Source organism: Dipodomys ordii, unplaced genomic scaffold, assembly GCF_000151885.1.
Source record: "Dipodomys ordii isolate 6190 unplaced genomic scaffold, Dord_2.0 Scaffold3, whole genome shotgun sequence".
Taxonomy (NCBI): Eukaryota; Metazoa; Chordata; class Mammalia; order Rodentia; family Heteromyidae; genus Dipodomys; species Dipodomys ordii.
Genome location: NW_012267219.1, coordinates 24,194,190 through 24,214,592, shown reverse-complemented (window position 1 = coordinate 24,214,592; position 20,403 = coordinate 24,194,190). Strand labels below are relative to the sequence as shown.

General features: G+C 35.2%; 1 protein-coding gene across 1 annotated transcript in view; it reads right to left on the bottom strand.

Moving 5' to 3' along the window:
- Positions 1-20,403, bottom strand: part of LOC105987562 — a 116,217-nt gene that overhangs the window by 16,805 nt on the left and 79,009 nt on the right. The window contains 1 exon segment of the mRNA XM_013018860.1: positions 1,415-1,650. Within this exon segment, the coding sequence (XP_012874314.1) occupies positions 1,415-1,650 (236 nt within the window).

Below are 20,403 nucleotides of genomic sequence, written 5' to 3'. Positions count from 1 at the left end.
TGAAAATGCTGTACAGAGGGGTTAGTTACATGAGCAAGGTAATGAGTACATTTCCTATCAAGCATTGTTGCCTCCTCCTTAGTTTTTCCCCTATCATCCCTTCCCTCCCACCTCCACAACCCCTGCGGTCCCCCCCACACTGCACACCTAAATTGTAAAGCTCATTGTTCAACATAGTGTCTTGTACATCTCATTGTTACAATGGGTCATCCTGTATCCCTATTTAAGCATTTTGTTTTTTCCCTTCCTCTCCCCAAGTTAGAGAAGTGTATATACAAGATGCAGGGCACTGACATCAAATACAGTGAAAACAGGGGTTATACTGTGGTGGAGGAACATACAAAGAAACAAAAAAAAATCACATGGTACCTTATAAATATGTTAGAAACAATAGCATGAAAGAAAAAACCACTGTGTCCCTATCTTGGGTTCATTTCACTTTTTTATACTTTGGTAATAAAGTAACAAACAGCTCTATTAGACCAGTTGAAGAATAACAAAAAAATTTTTTTTAACACTTAGCATGTTTCACATACTTTGCCAGGTGGAAGTTGCAAAGTGAAGTGCAGAAATGAAAATCCAATCTTTGATACATAAGAATTCCTAAGCACTTCAAAACTTTGTTACTATTGTAATAGAAATAATAAACAGAAATCTATAGGAAATCTTTGAAAAGCACATTTACAGTAGAGTCAGTGAAGTTTTCCAGTAGAACATAGAGATTAAACTAAGTCTGGAATTGTAAGTAGGGCCTGGAGAGGCAGCTTTCTTTACTGAGCAACTAGCTCTTACTTGCTTCAAAGTTAGATCCATGCTCGATAAAGACTGGCTTAGCTGTTCGCACCAGCAAGCCCCTATCTCTAAACACATAGATGCAAGTAACAAATGAGTACTGATTAAGAGGGATTGTGAATGTAACTCAGTGGTAGGGCACTTGTCTGCTTGTGGGAGGTCCTGGGTTTAAAATCCAGCACCACATTCCCTAACTCTATGACTATTAGTTTGCCAAAGTTGCCATAATAAAATATCATCGCCTGGAGGGCTTCATTACAGAAATTTATTTTTTTCCCTCAATTCTAGATGCTGGAAGTTCAATACCAAAATACAAGCAAGTTCAATTTCTTTGGAGCTTTCTCTCTCCTTGGCTGCCTCTGTATCCTCATCTGTTCTTAACTTGATGTCTCCTTGTGTGTTCAAATCACTTCTTACAACCACAGAAGCCAGATTGCATTAGGGCTTAACCTAAATGCCTCTCTTTAATATAATTACCTTTAAAAAAATCTTTCCAACTTTAATTCAAATGCAAAGATCTGGGAGATTTCAGGTCTTATTAAAAGCAGCCATGCCCATGGACTGCACATAGTCCTCAAAAGCAGTGATCTGTTTATCCAGCATGCCTGTTCTACTTTATCACCTTCTACTACACATTGTATTTGAAGCTTCTTAATGCCATATCCCACTGGAACCAGTTTGGAGGATCCGTAGACCAAGCCATGTGCTTGAATGCTTTGGATGTACTCTTGTAATTTTGCCATATCTGTCTCATCATCCCAGGGCTTCCCATCTAGTAAGATGGAAGACATGGCAACAAGCGCAGGTGTTTTTGCTTTCTTGGACTTGTACTGTGCAAGACAAAAGTGGAGTTTCAACCTATGAATGAGGAGGAATATAATTTAGCCATAACAATAAACTTGGACATTTTATCACTCTAGGATTCACTTTTCTCATTTATAAAAATGGAATAGCGACGAGAACCTTCACTTATCTTTGGCTGTTTCAGCATTTGACTGTCTGTAGGATTCGGGGGAGGCAGGTGATTAAAGGGCTGGTGATCTCTTGGGACTTCTACTTGCATAAATTGATAGGAATTGACAAGTGGTAAAAAGAAATTGCCTGGTGTGGTTTTGATTCTTGACCATTGTATGGGAAACAAGGAAGCTGGTGAAAGTTAGAATGCACTGGACTGGTCTAAAGTTTTCAGTGAGACTAGCTCGAGTGGTATCTATAACTAAGCACAGACTGTGTTCTTTTAGGAATCCAGGGTAAAACTCCATACAACACTGTGGCCCTTAGCTCTACCCCACTGTCTTCGTATTTCATCTCTTTTATGAAATGTGCCATTTGTTTTTTTATAACAATGAGGGATTATTAGGAGGGGGAAACAAGGGATATCTCCAAGGTATCTTCTCTCAGATGTGGCAGACCTCATATCTAAGATGTGTCTTACCAGAAAGCAAGTCTCATGACCAAAGTTGATGTCAAAATAGTGAGAAAATATAAAATAACTACATGGAGGCCAGCAGGAAACTGACATGTACAACCTTCTTACAAGGTGAGAGGAGGTGAATATTGTCTAATAATACAATTTACTACATGCTACTTTTCGTTGTTTATTTGGGAAAAAACCTAGCTCCCTTCCATATAAAATGCTAGTCATTTAAGTTTTCTATATTTTGGGCCCAGTAATTCAGTGTCACTGTCACTTAGAGCTATCTAAACAATTAGGATTTGCACAGAATTAGAAATATCAGGTAGTGAGTACCAAGCAATCGTCTTTACAACCAATGACACATTTAGGGGGAAATTCAGAGGCATGAATGTGGAAGGGGATATATTGTGCCAAGATCTAAATTGAAACAAGTCAGACTGCAACATAATGAAAGTGGTTTACATTCTTTTGGAGTTTGCGATGTGTGACACAGGCATGTATCCTGTTTTTAAAGCAGTGTTTGCAAAAGAGCTAAGCCTTGAGTTAGACATTTTAAGCTTGATGTTATTATGTATTTTAATTCTATCATTGACAGCCTCTGCTTTGTTTGTATGCTCACCATGGAAAGTTCTCATTCACTTCTTATTTATCCATCCATCCATCATTCATTCACTTGTATACTGAAAAACATTCACTCAACACTGATTATTGACTGTTTTTGGCGTTGGAGAGACAAAGATGAATTACCATTCCCAATCTAGAAGAGCTCACAGGCTAGTAAAAGATACAGAGGTGTAAAAAAATAATTACAATATGTAAGAGCGGTGCAAAGGTGAGAAATGCAGCTCTGTGTATTGGAGAAGAATGTGTTCTCTAGAGTCAGACAGATCTGAGCTCTCTTCACAACAATTACAAGGTGTGTCACCTCAGGAACTTTACAAAATCTCCTGGTGCCTCAATGGCTGTTGTAAAATAAAGATCCTTGCACCTACATTATTGGTTTATTATGCATAAAGCATAAAGCTATTTCATAAAGCAATAGCCACAGCTCATAATACATGCTCAGCAGCAATCATGTGGTTTATTGTATTGTGATATTTACTGGAAGACTTGCAGTGACTTGAAATTCTTAATTTGACACGAAGAAACACAGCTAGGAAATCATTTCTCAGGAAGTGAGATTTGAGAGGGAAAGCTAAGTCAAAGCAGAAGATGACAAATGGAAAGGAAGAAATATATATGACGTGGATGTTGCTCAACATACAATGCATGAGGAGGGAAGAAACAAGCAACATACGAGTGTGAACATGGAGTGGGGCAGATCATGACATACTTATGTGCCATATAGCAAAGAATTTGAACTTGTGAACTCTTTCTTTATGACTATTGCTGTCTGGCTTTCTCCTGCCACTTTCTGCTACTTCACACCATCACATATAATTTATGACAATTTGTTCTCAGAGTCTTTCATTATAGTCCCTAGGAGGGCAAATGTTATTTACTGTTATGGCTCTTCTTTCCAGTCCCTCCTGAAAATCTACTCACCTTTCTTGGACCCAGTCTCACCTCTATACTAAATGGTTATTTCCTCTCACCAAATGACTGTTTGGGATGCTTATCATGACTTCTCTGCCTTGTTCTGCGGTTTCTATTTCCTGGATCCAGCTAAGAATCTTTTTAAGGATCCCATCCTCAGCTAGTTGTTGTTGTTATTATTATTATTTTGGAAATTTAGGCCACCTTGAAAATTGGATTAAGGAAACTTGCCACCAGTGACTCACACCTATCATCCTAGCTAGTCAGGAGGCTGAGGTTGGATGAGCATGGTTTAAAGCTGACCAGACAGAAAAGTCTGCAAGACTCTATCCCCAATTAACCAGCAAAAAAGGTGAAAATGGAGCACTGGCTCAAGTTTTATTTTTTTATTTTTTAAATAAGTTTTTTTTATTGTGAGAATACTGTATGGGGGGGTGTTACAGTTACATGAGCAGGGTAATGAGTACATTTCTTATCAAGCATTGTTGCCTCCTCCTTTGTTTTTCCCCTACCATCCCTTCCTTCCCACCTCTACAACTACATCCCGCCCCCCGCCCCTTCCCCTACACCCCCCCCCGCCTAAATTGTAAAGTTTGTTTTTCGACATAGCAATGGGTCAGCCTGTATCCCTATTTAAACAATTTTAGAATATTAATCTTGGGCAAAGAAGCTCGGAGACAGTGCTCAAGCATTGAACTCAAGCCTCAGCATTGGCACAAAAACTTGCTTTAAGAAATATTTTTTTATTATGTAAAAATTAAGTTAATATGATCTCTTCATTTTGTTTTACTTATTCCTTAATTGGGGGTAATTTGGACTCTTTAGACATGTAGCTATCTTAGCAATTTAAGTGCTTTTCCTTCTTACTCAACAAACTTGTAATAAAACCTAGAATTTAAAGTAATCTTGAAGATGCTAACAACTGTTTAAAGCAACCAAGTGGAGTTAACATAAATGCTAATCCTGCTCTGAGAATGAAGATAACTTCAGGAGCAAAAGCTGTTACTTAAACCTCTTCTGACTAGATTTCTGTAGGTTGCATGCCTGACCATGTAGAAGCATGAAGAATTTAGGGCCTTAGTAACCTAAAGATACTGTTGTATAAAAGTTCTACATTTTTTATAGGGTTTTATCTAAAGGGGTTAATTCATTATGCAAATCTTATTTATGGTAACAAGGTGGGTCTGACTGACAGAAGCAATATCAGAAAGTAAAAACTGGGACATTGATAGACTTCTTAGTTTTACTTTGCTGGCCAGATTCAACAGTCTGAGAATTTGGATCTTTAAGGAATAATAGATAAGCTGAAAGACACTATTACAGAATGGATTTTGTGTCATTTCTTCTTCACACTACCAAACAAGATGTAAAAGTGTGTTTAGGTAACTTCAGTTGTTTCTTAGCCTAACATGGCGCATGCTTTAAACTCCAAAGAATTGTTTTTGTTCTTATCATACCAACTTTAAAGGCTAAGTGATTATCTGCACTTTTATTTCATTGCATTATTGTAATAGGTTCTTAGGAAAAATTGACACATACTGTAACAAATCCCAAATCACAAAATGATGTTTAAATTATTGCTTGGTAGGTTAATTTTCTACAATCCATTTTATGTTGTGGCTGGCAATAAATCGTAGTAATATTTGATTGATATATCTTTACTTTGCCTTTAAAAGGACTAACTTTGATATCTATATCTCAGTCATTTTAAAGTCATATGAATAAGTTTTGGAAAAAATATATTTCTCTTTGGTAATAAAGTATAAACTCAAGACCTTGTACTTGCTAGGCTGGCACTCTACTTATGAGCCACAACCCTCAGGACATTTGTCTTAATACTATATGACGGTCTTTCAAATGAATAGGAACACAATATACTTTCAAATGGATAGGAACACCATATACTTTTTACCTTATAAATGTATACATTTTCACCATACTCACATCCAAATTGTGTGTTTTCAGCATACACACTTAAAAGAATATCCCTGGCTCTAAAGGAAATGTGAATCAAAATGACATGGAGATTCACCCCAATCGAGTCAGAATGACTGTCATCAAGAGTATTACAGGAAGGGGTAGGGAAAACACTAGGGCTCCTAGGCATAGCTTGAAACTTGCTAAGTAAAGATTCAGAATTATAACAAATCACAGACTGGATAAATGGGATTGCATCAAACTTAATAGTTTCTGCATGGTGAAGGACATAGCTAAGAAATAGCCCACAGAATGGGAGAAGATTTTCACCAGCTATACATCAGACCAGGGTCTAATTCTAAAGTATACTTAAAGCTCAAAATTTAACTATCTGCCCACAAAATAAACTGTCAAAGAAAAACAACCTAAATAATAAGTGGGCTAATGACTTAGACTTCTCAGAAGAAGAAGTAGAAATAGCCAATAGACACTTTAAGAAGTATTCAACGTTTTTGGCCATAAAGGAAATGCAAATCAAAACAACACTGAGATTTTACCTTATCCCAAATAGAATGGCCAACATCAAGAAAACTAACAATAACAAATGCTGGTGTGGATAGGCCAAAAAGGAATTCTATGGGAACATATTATAAGCTTGTTCACCCACTTTGGAAAACATAATAGAGATTCCTTAAAAAATAAACATAGAGCTACCCTATAACCTAGCAATTTTACTCATGGGCATTTATCCAATAGAACATAAGGTCATACTTACACACTTAGCTATCAGCACAACCATGTTCATTGCAGGATTATTTACCATAACAAAGATATGGAATCAGCCCAGATGGCCCTCAAGGGACAAATGGATCAAGAAAATGTGATATATATATATATATATATACATATATATATATATGTATATATATATATATAATGGAATTTTACTCATCCATTAAAAGAATGATATTGTATCATCCCTAAGGAAATGTAAAAAGTTGGAAAATTATATTAAAAGAAGGAAACCAGATCCAGAGAAACATAGGTTGCTTGGTTTCCATCATTTGTGGTAGCTAGAGGTACGCCTATATATCTACAACTAAACACACTGGGTGGTAAGCAAGAGGTTATAAATGAATTAACAGAAGTGTGATAGACTGTATGGAAAATTCAAATAGCATAATGCTTTCAAAAGACTAAATCAAAATCCCCCAAAATAAGTACTTGCAGGATGGGAGGGTGGAGCCAGGAGGAGAGGGTGAGAAGAATGAAGTTGGAAAGGACGAGAATGCAGGCAAGAACTCATAGTGTAGACCACAGAATTGGGAAATAGGAAGGAAAGGGGTGGGTTAAATGGGAATGAAGATGTTAACACAGATTAAGATGCATTATATACGGAAACTATTTTGTTAAGTGGCATTTCTCAAATCCAGCCTCCTCCTGGTAGCTGAAGGTTTTCCTAAAACTTACATCTGACGGTGATGTCCATTTCATTCCCCATTTTCCTTCTCCAAAAGCTTAAAACGTTAAAAGTTACATAGAAAAATAAAGGATCCCCTCAAGTAAAATTATGTTGACTAAAATGAGTATCAGAGGCATCCTAATACTGGACTTCAAATTTTACTAGAGAGCTATCACAGAAACACAAATCTGAATCTTTAGCAAATCATGAATGCATGTCAGCCCTATAAATATCAGTGATGTCCACACTCCACTGAGGAATATGAAAGTTGCCATGTTGAGTATTTTAGTAATCAAGAATGCTAAGCATTTTGCAGCACTAGGAATTAGCATAAAGTGCCACAAATTGAAGTAATTAGAAATGTGTGCAGTAATAGCTTTTTATAGAAATGTGTTAAATAATAGTTTTTCATCTTGCAACCCTTTTTATAGAGCAAAAGTATTTTATCAAAGTTATTGACTGAAGCTTTAGGATTTCAGTGCTGTTACATTTGGAGCTGATTTATGCCTGTAATCCTAGCTACTCAGGAGGTTGAGATCTGAGGATTACAGTTCAAAGCCAGCCCAGCAGGAAAGGCTCTGAGACTCTAATCTCCAATTAACCAACAGAAAACCAGAGGTGGAGCTGTGGTTTAAAGTGGTAGACTGCTAGCCTTGAGCAAAAAGTTCAAGGACAGTGCCCAGGCCCTGAGTTCAAGCTTCATAACTGACAAAAATAAAGGAAAGAGAGAGAGAGAGAGAAAGAAAATGATAGATTACAATGGATTTGTCAATAGTAGCATATATACATTTTAAGGTAATCTAAGAAAGGAGCTGTGATCACACACTAGAATATTCCAAAGGAGCAGCTTCATGAGGCCAAGGATTGCTGGCTAAATTTATTTAGTGACACAGTCAGACTGCCTTCAATTAGAGAGGAAAATAATTGGCCCAAACTTTAATTTGCAGATTGAGTGCTTTGGAATTAGTGTGAGACTGAGTATTACTATCTCTGAGACCTTTCCTTTCAACAGGTCTTCTATGTCCAACAAAATGTAGTATAGTTAGAGACATACTAAAAGAATTCCCTAATAGGAAGAACTAGAGCACTTTGATCAAGGAAGAAGTTGTCTCCTCTGCTGATTCTATGTTCTTAGATTTGTTGCAATATGCTTACTATTAATGACTTGCTTACAAATACAGTTGCTCCAGAGAGAGAAGAGCCTACAACTACAAGATCCTCTGAATATTGTGATATAAGAATGGCCACCAACTAGAAGATGAGTTTGAGAGTGTATTTCCCAAGTATTCTCTGTGGATGAAGAAAGGATAGGAGATATCCTGCAAATGTGATCAGTGATGTACAAATCTCTTTGAAGCACATCAGAGTTGACTTGTAAAGCATTTTAGTTGAGTCACAAATGTAATAGCAGGTGGGGATTAGAATGTCTGCTTAGCATTCTCCCCAGCACTGCAATAAAATGTAATAATACAGGACATTTCAGAATATTTATAATACGCCATATTAAAATTTAATTCACCAGCCTCTGTCATACCCCCACCCCCAACAATTCCTAAACTTCATTGTCTCTTCATGATGAAAAACAATGGTCATTTGGCAGTAACTGAGGGCACATAATTGGTGTCATTAATCTTTTTTCAAGTGATTGGCTGAACTGATTTTTTTCTTCCATTTTTCATGTAAAGAATTGCATTTTGATGATATGGTGAAAAGGACCTTGGATTAGTTCTGAAGCTGGACTAAGTTTGGATTCTGTATGCAAAATCCTCTATAACTCCAGTCTTTATTTACCAAGAGGAGTGAAAAGCTTAATCTCACCAGTGGATTTTGTAAAAGTGTACAAAACATTGCATCCGTGGTAGGGTTGTAGTACTAGTTGTCTCTTCTTAAAAATTCAGTGCAATATTTGGTTCCATAGCCGTTTTATTTTGTCTTTTGTAGATCATCTCCAGTGTCACTCCACATGAAAGCACAGTGGGTGCGTGAACAGCACAGGATTGTGATGTTTTTGGCAGTTTCTGCCACTCTATCAGCAATGTGATCGTGGACATGTTTGCAAACATTTCTATACCCAATTTAATGATCACCTATGTGAGATTTAAATAATATTCGAATTAACACACTATTGACTTAGTGTATTATAGCTCAATAAACGATTGGTATTGTTCACACTGTCAGCTCCTAGTAAGTTATCAAAGTGGTATTGACGGCTATTTTCTTCTTCTGAACTAAGAATATACCTTTGAAAAGAATCTTGTTAATTTCTACTGTTCTTTGTTCCTTATCCAGTCTGAATTCCTTGTTATACCCAAACTTGGGTTTATTAGACTGGTAGGAAAAAAGAATCCCAGGGAGTGGACATTTGAGCAGAAGATGCATAGAATCTAATCTGGGGTGGGATTAGTGTTTTCCTAATCCTAATCCTGGCTGGGATACTAACTCTTTTTAAATTTATTTTACTTATTTATAAATACTTTTTTATTGTAAAAATACTGTACAGAGAAGTTATAGTTACATGAGCAAGGCAATGAGTACATTTCCTATCAAGCATTATTACCTCCTCCTTTGATTTTCCCCTACCATCTCTTCTCTCCCACCTCCACAACTACATTTTACTTTCCCCCCCACGCCCTCAACCTCCACCTACATTTTAAAGTTCATTTTTCAACATAGTGTCTTGTACATCTCATTGTTACAATGGGTCAACCTGTATCCCTATTTAAGCATTTTGTTTTTTCTCTTCCCCTCCCCAAGTTAGAGAAGTGTATATACAAATGCAGGGCACCGACATCAAATACAGTGAAAATAGGGGTTACATTGTAGGGAAGGAACATACAAAGAAACAAAAAAAAATTACATGGTACATGATAAATATGTTAGAATCAATAGCAAGAAAGAAAAACCACTTGTGTCCCTATCTTGGGGTTTATTTCACTTAACATCATTGACCTCTTGAGCCACTTTCAGTTTTCTAGTGGTTTATTGGGGATAAGAGTCTCACAGACTTTTGTGTCCAGGCTGGCTTTGAATTATGATCCTCAGATCTCAGCCTCCTGAGTAGCTAGGATTACAGGCATATGCTACTGGAGCCAGGCTCCTAACTCTAAATTTAACCCCAATGAAAACTGAAAAGAAAACATTAGAAAATAGTAATTCCTCATACATTTCATATTTACTTTTAATTCTAGTAGAAAAGTCAGTTTTACCCAAAAGCTTACCACTCTTCTATAACCCTAAACCTAATCTGAACTAGAAGACTAACCCTAACCCTAATTACCTTCAAGAGCAAAACTAATGCCAATACACTAGTTTTCATTCATCGTAACTTTGAATCAACTGATACTTGTTAAAATATGTTGTAGTTCTTTCCAGTATTTGCTCTTACCCTTATTTAGAACCTAACCCCACTAGAATGCTAAAACTAACATTAATTATATCAGATTGCTAATATTAATAGCAATACTCTATTTCATATTCCTCCTAAATCTTACTCAGCTTGTAGTTCTATTTTATTTTCAGTTTGACCCTCAATTGTCCATTTTCCCAACTTTAACCCTATCCTGGCCAGAACTGTAATACTGACCTTGATCCTAATGGTAGCCCAATGCTAAAATTAAAATATACTGGAGTTTGATTTTAAATTAAAAAATTGTTTTTATACAGCTGATGTACAGAGGGGTTACAGTTACATAACTCAGATAATGAGTAACTTTCTTTTTAGACAATGTCACCCCTTCCCTCACTCTCTCTCAGTTTTTTCCTCCCATCCCCACCCACAAATTGTACAACTTATTTTCAATGTCATGTCTAATGAGTACCACTGCTGCATTTGTTACCCTATGTCCTTGCATTTTTGTTTACCCCCCCCACCCTCCCAAAGACTTATAGACCAACAAATAAGACAAAAAGAAAGGAAAACTAAAATAGCAAAAGAGCAAAAAAAATCCATGTGTCCATTTCCTGGAGTTCATTTCAATAAATATTATTTCATATGATCAGATGCACATAGGCATTTCACCTTTATGTTCCTCTCCTAAGAGTATCCTTCTTTGGTCTCACTGTGTGTGACTTCGTAGTTTCCTATATAATTTATTATGTTCCAGTGTATTTTAGATGTACCTTCCAAATACGAGATAAAATATGTGCCATTTGTCTCTCTGAGCTTGGCTTACCACACTTAACATGATTTGTTCTAGGCTCATCCTTTTCATTGCAAATAAAATTATTCTTTCCAATGTCTGTATAAAATTCCATTGTGTATAGGTACTACAATTTTTGGGTCCACTCATCTATTGTAGGGCATTTGGGCTGTTTCTACAACTTGGCTGTTGTGAATAGTGCAGCAATGAACATGGTGTGTAAGTGTCTTTACAGTATCCTGACTTGTGATGTTCAGGGTAAATGCCCAGCCGTGATATGGCTGGGTTATAGTGAAGAGCTATGTTTAGTTTTTTTTGAGGAATTTCTAGATTGCTGTCTTAAATGGTTGTACTAATTTACCTTCACACCAACAATGCAATAGGGTTCCGTTTTCTCCATGTCTTTGCCAACATTTTTTGTTGTTCAAATTCACCATGTTGTCCAATCTAACTGAGGTGAAATGGAATCTCAGAAGTTGTTTTGAGTTGCATTTCCTTTATGGCCAGGGATGATGAGCATTTCCTCATATGTTTCTTTGCCATTCTTAACCTCTTTTGAGATGTTTCTTCTTAGCTCCTTTGCCCATTTAGTGATTGGTTTGTTAGTTTTCCTCTCCTCCTAATGATCTTGAAGAGTAAAAGTAAGGAAGAGATGGTAGTTTCTTTAAAATTTCCCATTATTTTTTTATAGTTGTTTAAAGAATATTCAGTTTTACTTTAAATCTTACCATTCTCTCTCTCTTTTTTTTTGTCAGTCGTGGGGCTTGAACTCTGGGCCTGGGCGCTTTCCCTCAGCTCTTCAGCTCAAGGCGAGTGCTCTACCACTTGAGCTACAGCGCCACTTCCGATCTTACCATTCTCTAACCCTAAACATAGTCTAAACTAGAAAACTACCCCTACCTCTAACCTTAATGACCCTCAACTTCTAAAAGGAACACAAGCACACTATTTTTTTTCTTCATCCAGACCTGGAATCAACTGGTACTTGTCAAAAGAGGTTGCAGTTTTCCTCACTATCTTACTCTTTTTTTAATACTGTCATTTTTTGAAATTTTGTATGTATGCTATTTAGAGTTGTTCATAGAAAACTCAGTATTATATAAATGCATATAATTCCCTAACCCTAACCCTAGCCTAAACTAGATAATTACCCCTAATTCTAATTGTAATGTTCCTCAGGTGTTAAAAGAAACACAAATATACTAGTTTTCTCTCATCTTGACCTGGAATTAACTGGTATTTTTAGAAAATAGTTTCCATTTTTATCCAATATCCTACTCCTTTTCTAACCCTCGCCCTACTCACAAACCTATTGGAAACCAAATCTTAATGATTTGAAGTCATTTCCTTTAAATTTCACATGTCTTCTACTTCTAGTTGCTCATAGAAAACTCAGTATTATCCTAAATCATATTCTTCTCTTACCCTAACCCTAGCCTGAAGGCCACAACTCCCCCTAATCCTAACTATAATGACAATCAAGTGTTAGAAGGGACACAAATATACTAGTTTTCTTTCATCCTAACCTACAATCAACTAGTACTTCTTAAATACATCGTAGATTACCCAATATCTTACCCTTTTCCAAACCCTAATCATACCCTTTACCCTAATTCCAACACCCTAATGATCCCAATGAAGAAAAGTAAGGAAAATACTATAGTTTTTTGTAAAAAAAAAAAAATGAACATGCATTTGCTTCTAGTTGTTTGTAGAAAACTCAGTATTATCCTAAAGCATATTCTTCTCTTACCCTAACCCTAGCCAGGACTAGAAAAGGAACCTTAACCCCAACCCTATTGACCCCCAAATGCTAGAAGGAGCACAAATACACTAATTTTCTTTCATCTTGACTGGTATCAACTGTTTCTTGTTAAAATAGGTTGCACTTTCCTCCAACATCTTGCCCTTTTTCTAACCCTAACCCTACTCCCAACCTAATTTGAAACCCAACCCTTATGATCCCAAAGAATAAAAGTAAGGAAAATGCTGTACTGCTGTTTCTTTCAAATTTTGCAAGTATTTTTTTAAAATAACCCAGTTTTACCCAAAACCCTAACCCTAGCCTGAAGAAGAAACGTAACCCTAACGTTATTGACCCTTGAATGCTAAAAGGAATACAAATTCACTAGTTTTCTTTCACCCTGACCTGCAATCAACTGATATTTGTTTAAATAGCTTGTAATGCAACCCAATATTTACCCTTTTCCTTACTGTGACCCTAAACCCAATTGAAACACTAAGGCTATCCCTTACCCTAGTCATACCATAGTTCTAATAGCAACAGCAATATCCTGTTTCACATTCTTCCTAACTCTTACTCAGCTTGTAGTTCTATAATTTGCTTTCTATTTGATCTTAAATTTTCCATTTTCCTAACTATAACTGAATCACAACCATGATTCTAATGGCAGCCCAATTCCAAAATTAACAAAAATTCTTGATTTTTCTTTCTTTTTAATTTTCCACTCATACTTTTTGGAATAAGTTGCAGTTTTTCCTCAAATCCTACCCTAATCCTAATCTGTTCTCTAAATCAAACAATTTTCTCAGTAGGCCTTGAATCTTAACATTATGAAAAATTTCGATTATTTTTTCTGGGCTCTCAGATCCTAAAATAAATTTCATATTTACTTAACATGTAACTGTTTCCTAACCCTGACCTTGATCCTAAACCTAGTCAGAAACCTAACCTAACTAGAACCCTCATTAACACTGAATAGTAAAATAAGGAAAATATTACTATTTGTATTAAATCCCCCTTTTAGTCTAATTCTTATTTTATTTTAGTCTCATTATTAGTAGAAAACTTTTTCTGATACTTTACTTTCACCATAACCTTATGTAGAAATCTACCATAAACTAAACCTTAATTTTACCAAATTGTAAAAGTAATACAAATACATTTTTTATTCATCCTAACTTTAACTCAACTCATACTTCTTTTCTCTTTTGGTATTGTGTAAATATATTTTATTCAATAAAGCAGATCAAAAGAATTCATTTGGGCCTTTAAAGTAACTGAAAAAATTTACCCTAGAGTACCATATATTTCACTTTCAAAATAAGAGTTAAAGTATTTGTTAACTAAATTAAATACATACATTAATAAAATAAGTTTAAAAATCTCAAAGGTAAAGAGGAGGTGGAGGGAGAGAAAGAGGAGGAGGGAGAAAAGAGAAGAGGAGGAAGTGGAGGAAAAGCTGACTAGTATGTCAACTCATATTTTTGAAAAGAGATTGCAGTTTTTACCCTATATCTTACTCATTCCCAAACAGCAACCCTCAATCCCAACTGAAGCATAAAGAGAGCCCTAATTCTATTTATACCTTAATCTTTGATATTGGCAACAATACTCTACTTCATAGATGTTCTGACTTTTACTCAACTTATAGTTCTAAAATTCAGCTTCACTCTATTAAAGCTGTCTCTCTGGCTGTTTTGTAAAACATGAATGGATGGATACCAATATTTAAGAATGGAAGCAAATATATAGTGTTTATCTATTCAAATAATCCAAGTGAAAGATATCAGTAGCCTAGGAAATATGTTGGATGTACAACTATAAAGATTTGTACAGTAAATAAAATATAGAAGACTAAAAATATAATAGTTTGGTGGCAAGGAGGGAAGGAATACAGCATATTGAGTTTATATTAACTATTTCAAGAAATCTAGGGATAATTTGGTGAAAGATATGAATTTTAATCTATCTAGGTGACATCACAATGCTGAAACTAGGTGAGATCGCAATGCTGGGACTAGTTGGGATAAACCAGGATGGTTCTTCATATTCAGACCAAATGGAATTAAAATGAACAGCATGGGACTAGTGACGAGTCAAATATCAAAGATAAATTGTATAAAACAGAATTGTATTATTGCTCTCCTTTACTGATTTATGAAAAATTTGTGTGCCACAAATGGTATGGAACAAAATGGACAATATAATAATTTGTTAGAGAATGTATACCTTCTTGCTATGCCAAACAAAGTTAAACATTACTTTCCTATAGACTTGGAGTATCTTTAAACGGAAGGTCAGTTTGAACTTTTTACCAGTTCAACATTACTTAAATCAAAATCAAGACTTTTGTATGTTTCATCACGTGGAAGGATAATGATAAAGTTATTTCTTATACTACATTTTGCAGTAAATTCAAGTTTAGAATGACAAATTCTTCTCAAAAAATAATTCTAGATAAACTTATCTGGAGCCTTGAGACAGTAGAAACTGATTTCTTCTCTAATGTCCTTTCAGGTAATACATATTTTGATTATTTGAGGTAAGAAATCTTATGTACCATATGCATCAAAATCTGGAATTCTGTATTTCAATGATTAGGGTATAGTCTTGGAGAATCACAGTTGCTGTATATGTAAAGAAAATAGTCTGGAAAAAAACATTCTTCAAGGGTATTTGCTCCAGAGCCCTACTTAGGAACTCTTGCTTGATGGGGAAAACCTCTCAGATTTCAATGCAGTTGATCTGTGATATCATAAAGGTTTACAGGCAGCTTCTTTGTCCTCTGTGGTCCAGTAGCCCACCTCCAACTGATCTATGAAAATCACTTTGTAATCTTCATAAAAATTTAGGAAGTATCTTTAGTTTTTAAAGGAAAATAAAGCAAGAACTTTGTCAAATGCAGGTCTAATATTTTATCTAAAGCAGATGGATCTCCTTTAATTAATAAGAATATCTATATTTAAGCACATATAAATATCTGTCTATAACACATATAGCCCCTATGTGCTCTAGATATGAGAAAAATATGAATTTATCAGTAGAGTGACAACAAAAAGTACTCTATATGCGATAGCTTCATCAATCATTCTAAATATTTCTTCTTGCATAAAAAGAACACCAAATTGTTTGGACATATCATTTTTGATTGTGCAATATTTTTCTTTTTCTCTTTTGGCATTCTGGGATTTGAACTACAGTCTCATTTGCTAGCCTAGGGCAATACTGGCTAGCTGACTCCAGCTCTGTTTTTTACTGGTTGATTTTAGAATACCATCTCCCTGCCTATGTTGGGGAGCAAAACATGCCTGGAACCAATCCCAGCTTCCCACTTTGCAGATGGAGTCCCCCAGACATTTCTGCTTAAGTTGGCCTTGACCCTCAAACCTCCCATTCTTAGCCTCCTAAGTAGGGATTAGTATAAGAAACTGGCACCTGATACTTTTTGCTCCCTTTAGAAATGCTTTTGGAGAATGTAAAGATTTATAAAAGAATTAACTTCCACTGTCTAAAAAACTACTATTGAGGAAACTCTGTATATGAGATATTCATTCATGTTGTTTAAAGTTTAATTAATAAAGGAAATAATTTATTAATAAATCTTCAGTGGTAGCACTGGATTGGCAATCAGGAAACTTCATTCTGTTTCTTCTAGTGATATATAATGTCTGGTAAGTTATTTTAGTATTCACCAAACTGTGTGATGAGGCAATTGTCAAATTATCTTGAATTCTATAAAGTTACAAATTTCTATCATTTACTGTATCAAGTGAGTGCTAACCAAGATAAGGATTTATTTTGTATAATCTCTGTTCTGAAAGAACATAGTTTGAAGTCAATAAGTAAAAGAATTAGCTTTTGACAATGCAAGGATACATTTAGGAATAATCTACTGTCACCTGCTTCACTAGTCACTCATGAAACTCTTTATTACTCATTTCCCTAATTGACTTTAGATAGGCGCATATGATACATGCAGATGAAGTCAAAATAATCATTGTTAAAAATGATTTCCTGTTGTGTCACATCCTTCATGAGGTCATTTTCCAAATGATCAGATTCTAACACATTTCATTTATTTATCTAAGATTTGTGATCGTAAACTATGCTCTAAACCTATACAAATTTAACAACATATTTCCTTATGCATATTTAAAAAAACCCACAGCATTCCTTTCTCTGACTATCCAACTCAGCCAATTATCTGTGCTGAGAAATTTGACCATCAATTGATTTCAATCCCAGGAAAAACCTTTTGTCTTAAAAAAGATTTTTAAAAAGGGGCGGATCCAAGATGGTGGACTAGACAGGGCAGTACCAAAGCTGTCTGCTTAATCAGAAATTCAGAGCTCTAACCTGGAAATCCATCTCAAGCGTGGACACCAGGCAAAGGTAAGGAGTCTGAGCCTAGAATTAAGAAGCATCAAACTTATCTTTCAGGAATAGGAGAAAATTTGACAAAATGGTAAGTCCACGTAACCTGGTCTCATTGAAGCACACCAACCCACAGATTGCAGCTGTGTGGATCATGGCTTGCATGGCCAGAGCACAGAGTTTTGTTTTCATTATCAATGAACCAACTCATCTTCTTTTACATTCTTCCGAGTCAGCTTTGTTGATATTTATTTTGTAAGGAAAATAAGTGTTTTCATTTTCTTACTTTATCCTTATTTATACAATTAGAAATCTCTAATTCACTGCACCTTGCACAGAGTCACGCTTGTGTTAGCTTTCATGTTTATTTTCTAAAGCTATCCCTGCCTATAGTTCTTTCCTTATTTGAAAAAGGCTACAAGCTAAGCTGTGCTGTCTTCTAAGTTCATTTTTCCAGACTCTTTAATGGTTGTGTCAGTTTCCTGTGATTATTCTATAGGATTTCCTTAGTCCCCTCCTAGTGCCTTTGACAACTACAGGTTTATACTGAAACTGACAAAGGTGCGGAAAAGTCAACAGTCTGGAGAAGAGACTGATTCAGTATGAGCTAACTAGCCAAAAAGAGAGGTTCAACGGACTATTTTAGTAGCATGACTTGAGTTTCAGGGCTGGGTCTTTTAGTCCCTGGAAATGAGTTCTTTCAAATGACATTCCGAGGTCAGGAAGGAAACATGACATCATGGAGAAGCAGCTGCCTCCGACATAATGCAAAGTAGATTCAAGAAGTTTCTGTGTTTTCAGGTGCATTGATCAAAACCATCCACTTGGCTAAAAGAAAAGAAAATTCTAACAGCAAATTGAGTAAAACTCCAGGAAAAAAATAAGGCTTCGAGTTTTGTTTTCACAGTCAGCAAAATCTTAACCGCTTCAAAATGCTTTCTATTAAGTTTTATTAGTTACTTATTTTTGTAAGGAAAATAAATGTTACTGCTTTTTATCAAGTAGGCTAGTGGTCACAAATCACCCTGCAGCTCCCAGGTGAAAACTTACCACTTAGTTACCATTATTTGTGTTTGTCTTCATCCACATAAACCTTTGAAAAGAGATACTCTAATGGTTATTTGAACCACATATTAAAATGTTATTAAAATAATTTAATAACTATATAACATACTAAAATGTTATATAGTTATTAAGTTATTATAAGAGAACAAACATAGCTCTTACAGAATCCAAATAAATGAATATTTTAACATATTCAATACATTATTGTGTGGTTGTTAAAAATTTTATTCAGTGTCAAAGCAGAGATCAATTTGCTAGTATTTAACTCACACTTTATGACAAACTTCATCCAGCTCTTTATTGTCATGTAAAAGCCACACTAAGTAATAAATAATATATTATATTATAATAAAATAATAATATGAATAATCAATAAATATTGTTAGTAATAAATATTAATATGAATACATATGCATGTTTATGAATATGTTGGCTACAAAATTTTAGTGTGAAGATTAAAATTGTATCTCTGGAATGAAGATATATTAGTTTCCTCTTGCTTTGTCACAAGTATCACAAATTTAGTAGCTTAAAGCAGCAAAAATATGTTCCATTACAGTCTTGGAGGCTGAAAAGTTAGGAAAAAGTATGACCAGAGCTGCATTCCTTTCCTCCTGCCTTTTTTGTTTTTGCAAGTCCCGGGACTTGAACTCAGGTCCTGGTCACTGTCCCTAGGCTTCTTTTGCTCAAGGCTAGCACTTTACCACTTGAGCCACAGCACCACTTTGGGCTTTTTCTGTTTATGAGGTACTGAGGAATTGAATCCTGGGCTTCATGCTTGCTAGGCAAGCACTCTACCACTGAGCCACATTCCCAGACCTTGCATTCCCTTTTGAGACTTCAGAGATAAGTGGATTTTCTTGCTTTTCTAGTTTCTACAGGTGGTCTTCCTTTCTTGGCTCTGGATACTTTGAGTGTGTTAATGTCTAATCACTCTTTCCTATCTCCAACCTCTTCCTTATAAGACATTCGTGATTTTGTCAGGCTCACTGGATGATTCACAATAAACTGCCCTGAAATCTGTAACTGATCTTCAAAGTAGCTTTTGCCACACAAGGTAAAATTAAATGGTTTGAGAAATTAGTGTTTGAAAATCCACAGGAGGCCATTTGCTTTTACACAACAAAATACCTCATAAATCTATTAATTTTGTAAACGATGACAGTCTTAAGTGAATAAATGCAGATTTAATTTGTTAAAATTCTACACTCAAATATCAACTTATAATGAATGCAAAAAATAATGGTATAGTCATATAAAATAATATCATTCTACTAAACAAAGGAATAAAATACACATTACAACAAAGATAAAGCTTAAAAATATCATGGTACATCAAAGAAAGCAAATACAATGGGTCAGCTATCCTATTATTCCTTCTACACCTTGAAATCTTTATGCTATATCAAAGGGCCAAATGCAATAGGTCACCTATTGTATGATTTGTTCTACATTAAATATCCTAGAATATGCAAATCCAGACACAAAAATATTAGTGGTTGTCAGAGAACAAGAAAAATAGCAAGTGGGAAGTGATTATTTATTTGGATATTGGATTTTCTTCTAGGATGATGTAAAAGCATGGAAAGTAGAGATGATAGATCCTGAACAATGTGAATGAGCTACATGCCACTGAATTATCCACTGGGAGATACCTATTTTTGAGTCCTTTGTATGAATAAAAATTCTAAAGCAATCTCAAGGTGACAATGCTACTTTTTAACATAGTGTATGATCAGTTCAACAGTAGGTTGTATGAAGGCTAAAAGATGTACAGTCTCAAAAAGTGATTTTAGAATACTAGATCAGACTGGGTGTTAGTGACATACACCCATCTTATTGTTTTAGTACTTGATGATCTTTAAGTACTTGTAAAAAAAAGCAGTTTGAATTCAACATGTCAACTTATGTGTACGATGTATATTATGATAGTGTTACCCCTTCTATCATTCTAACA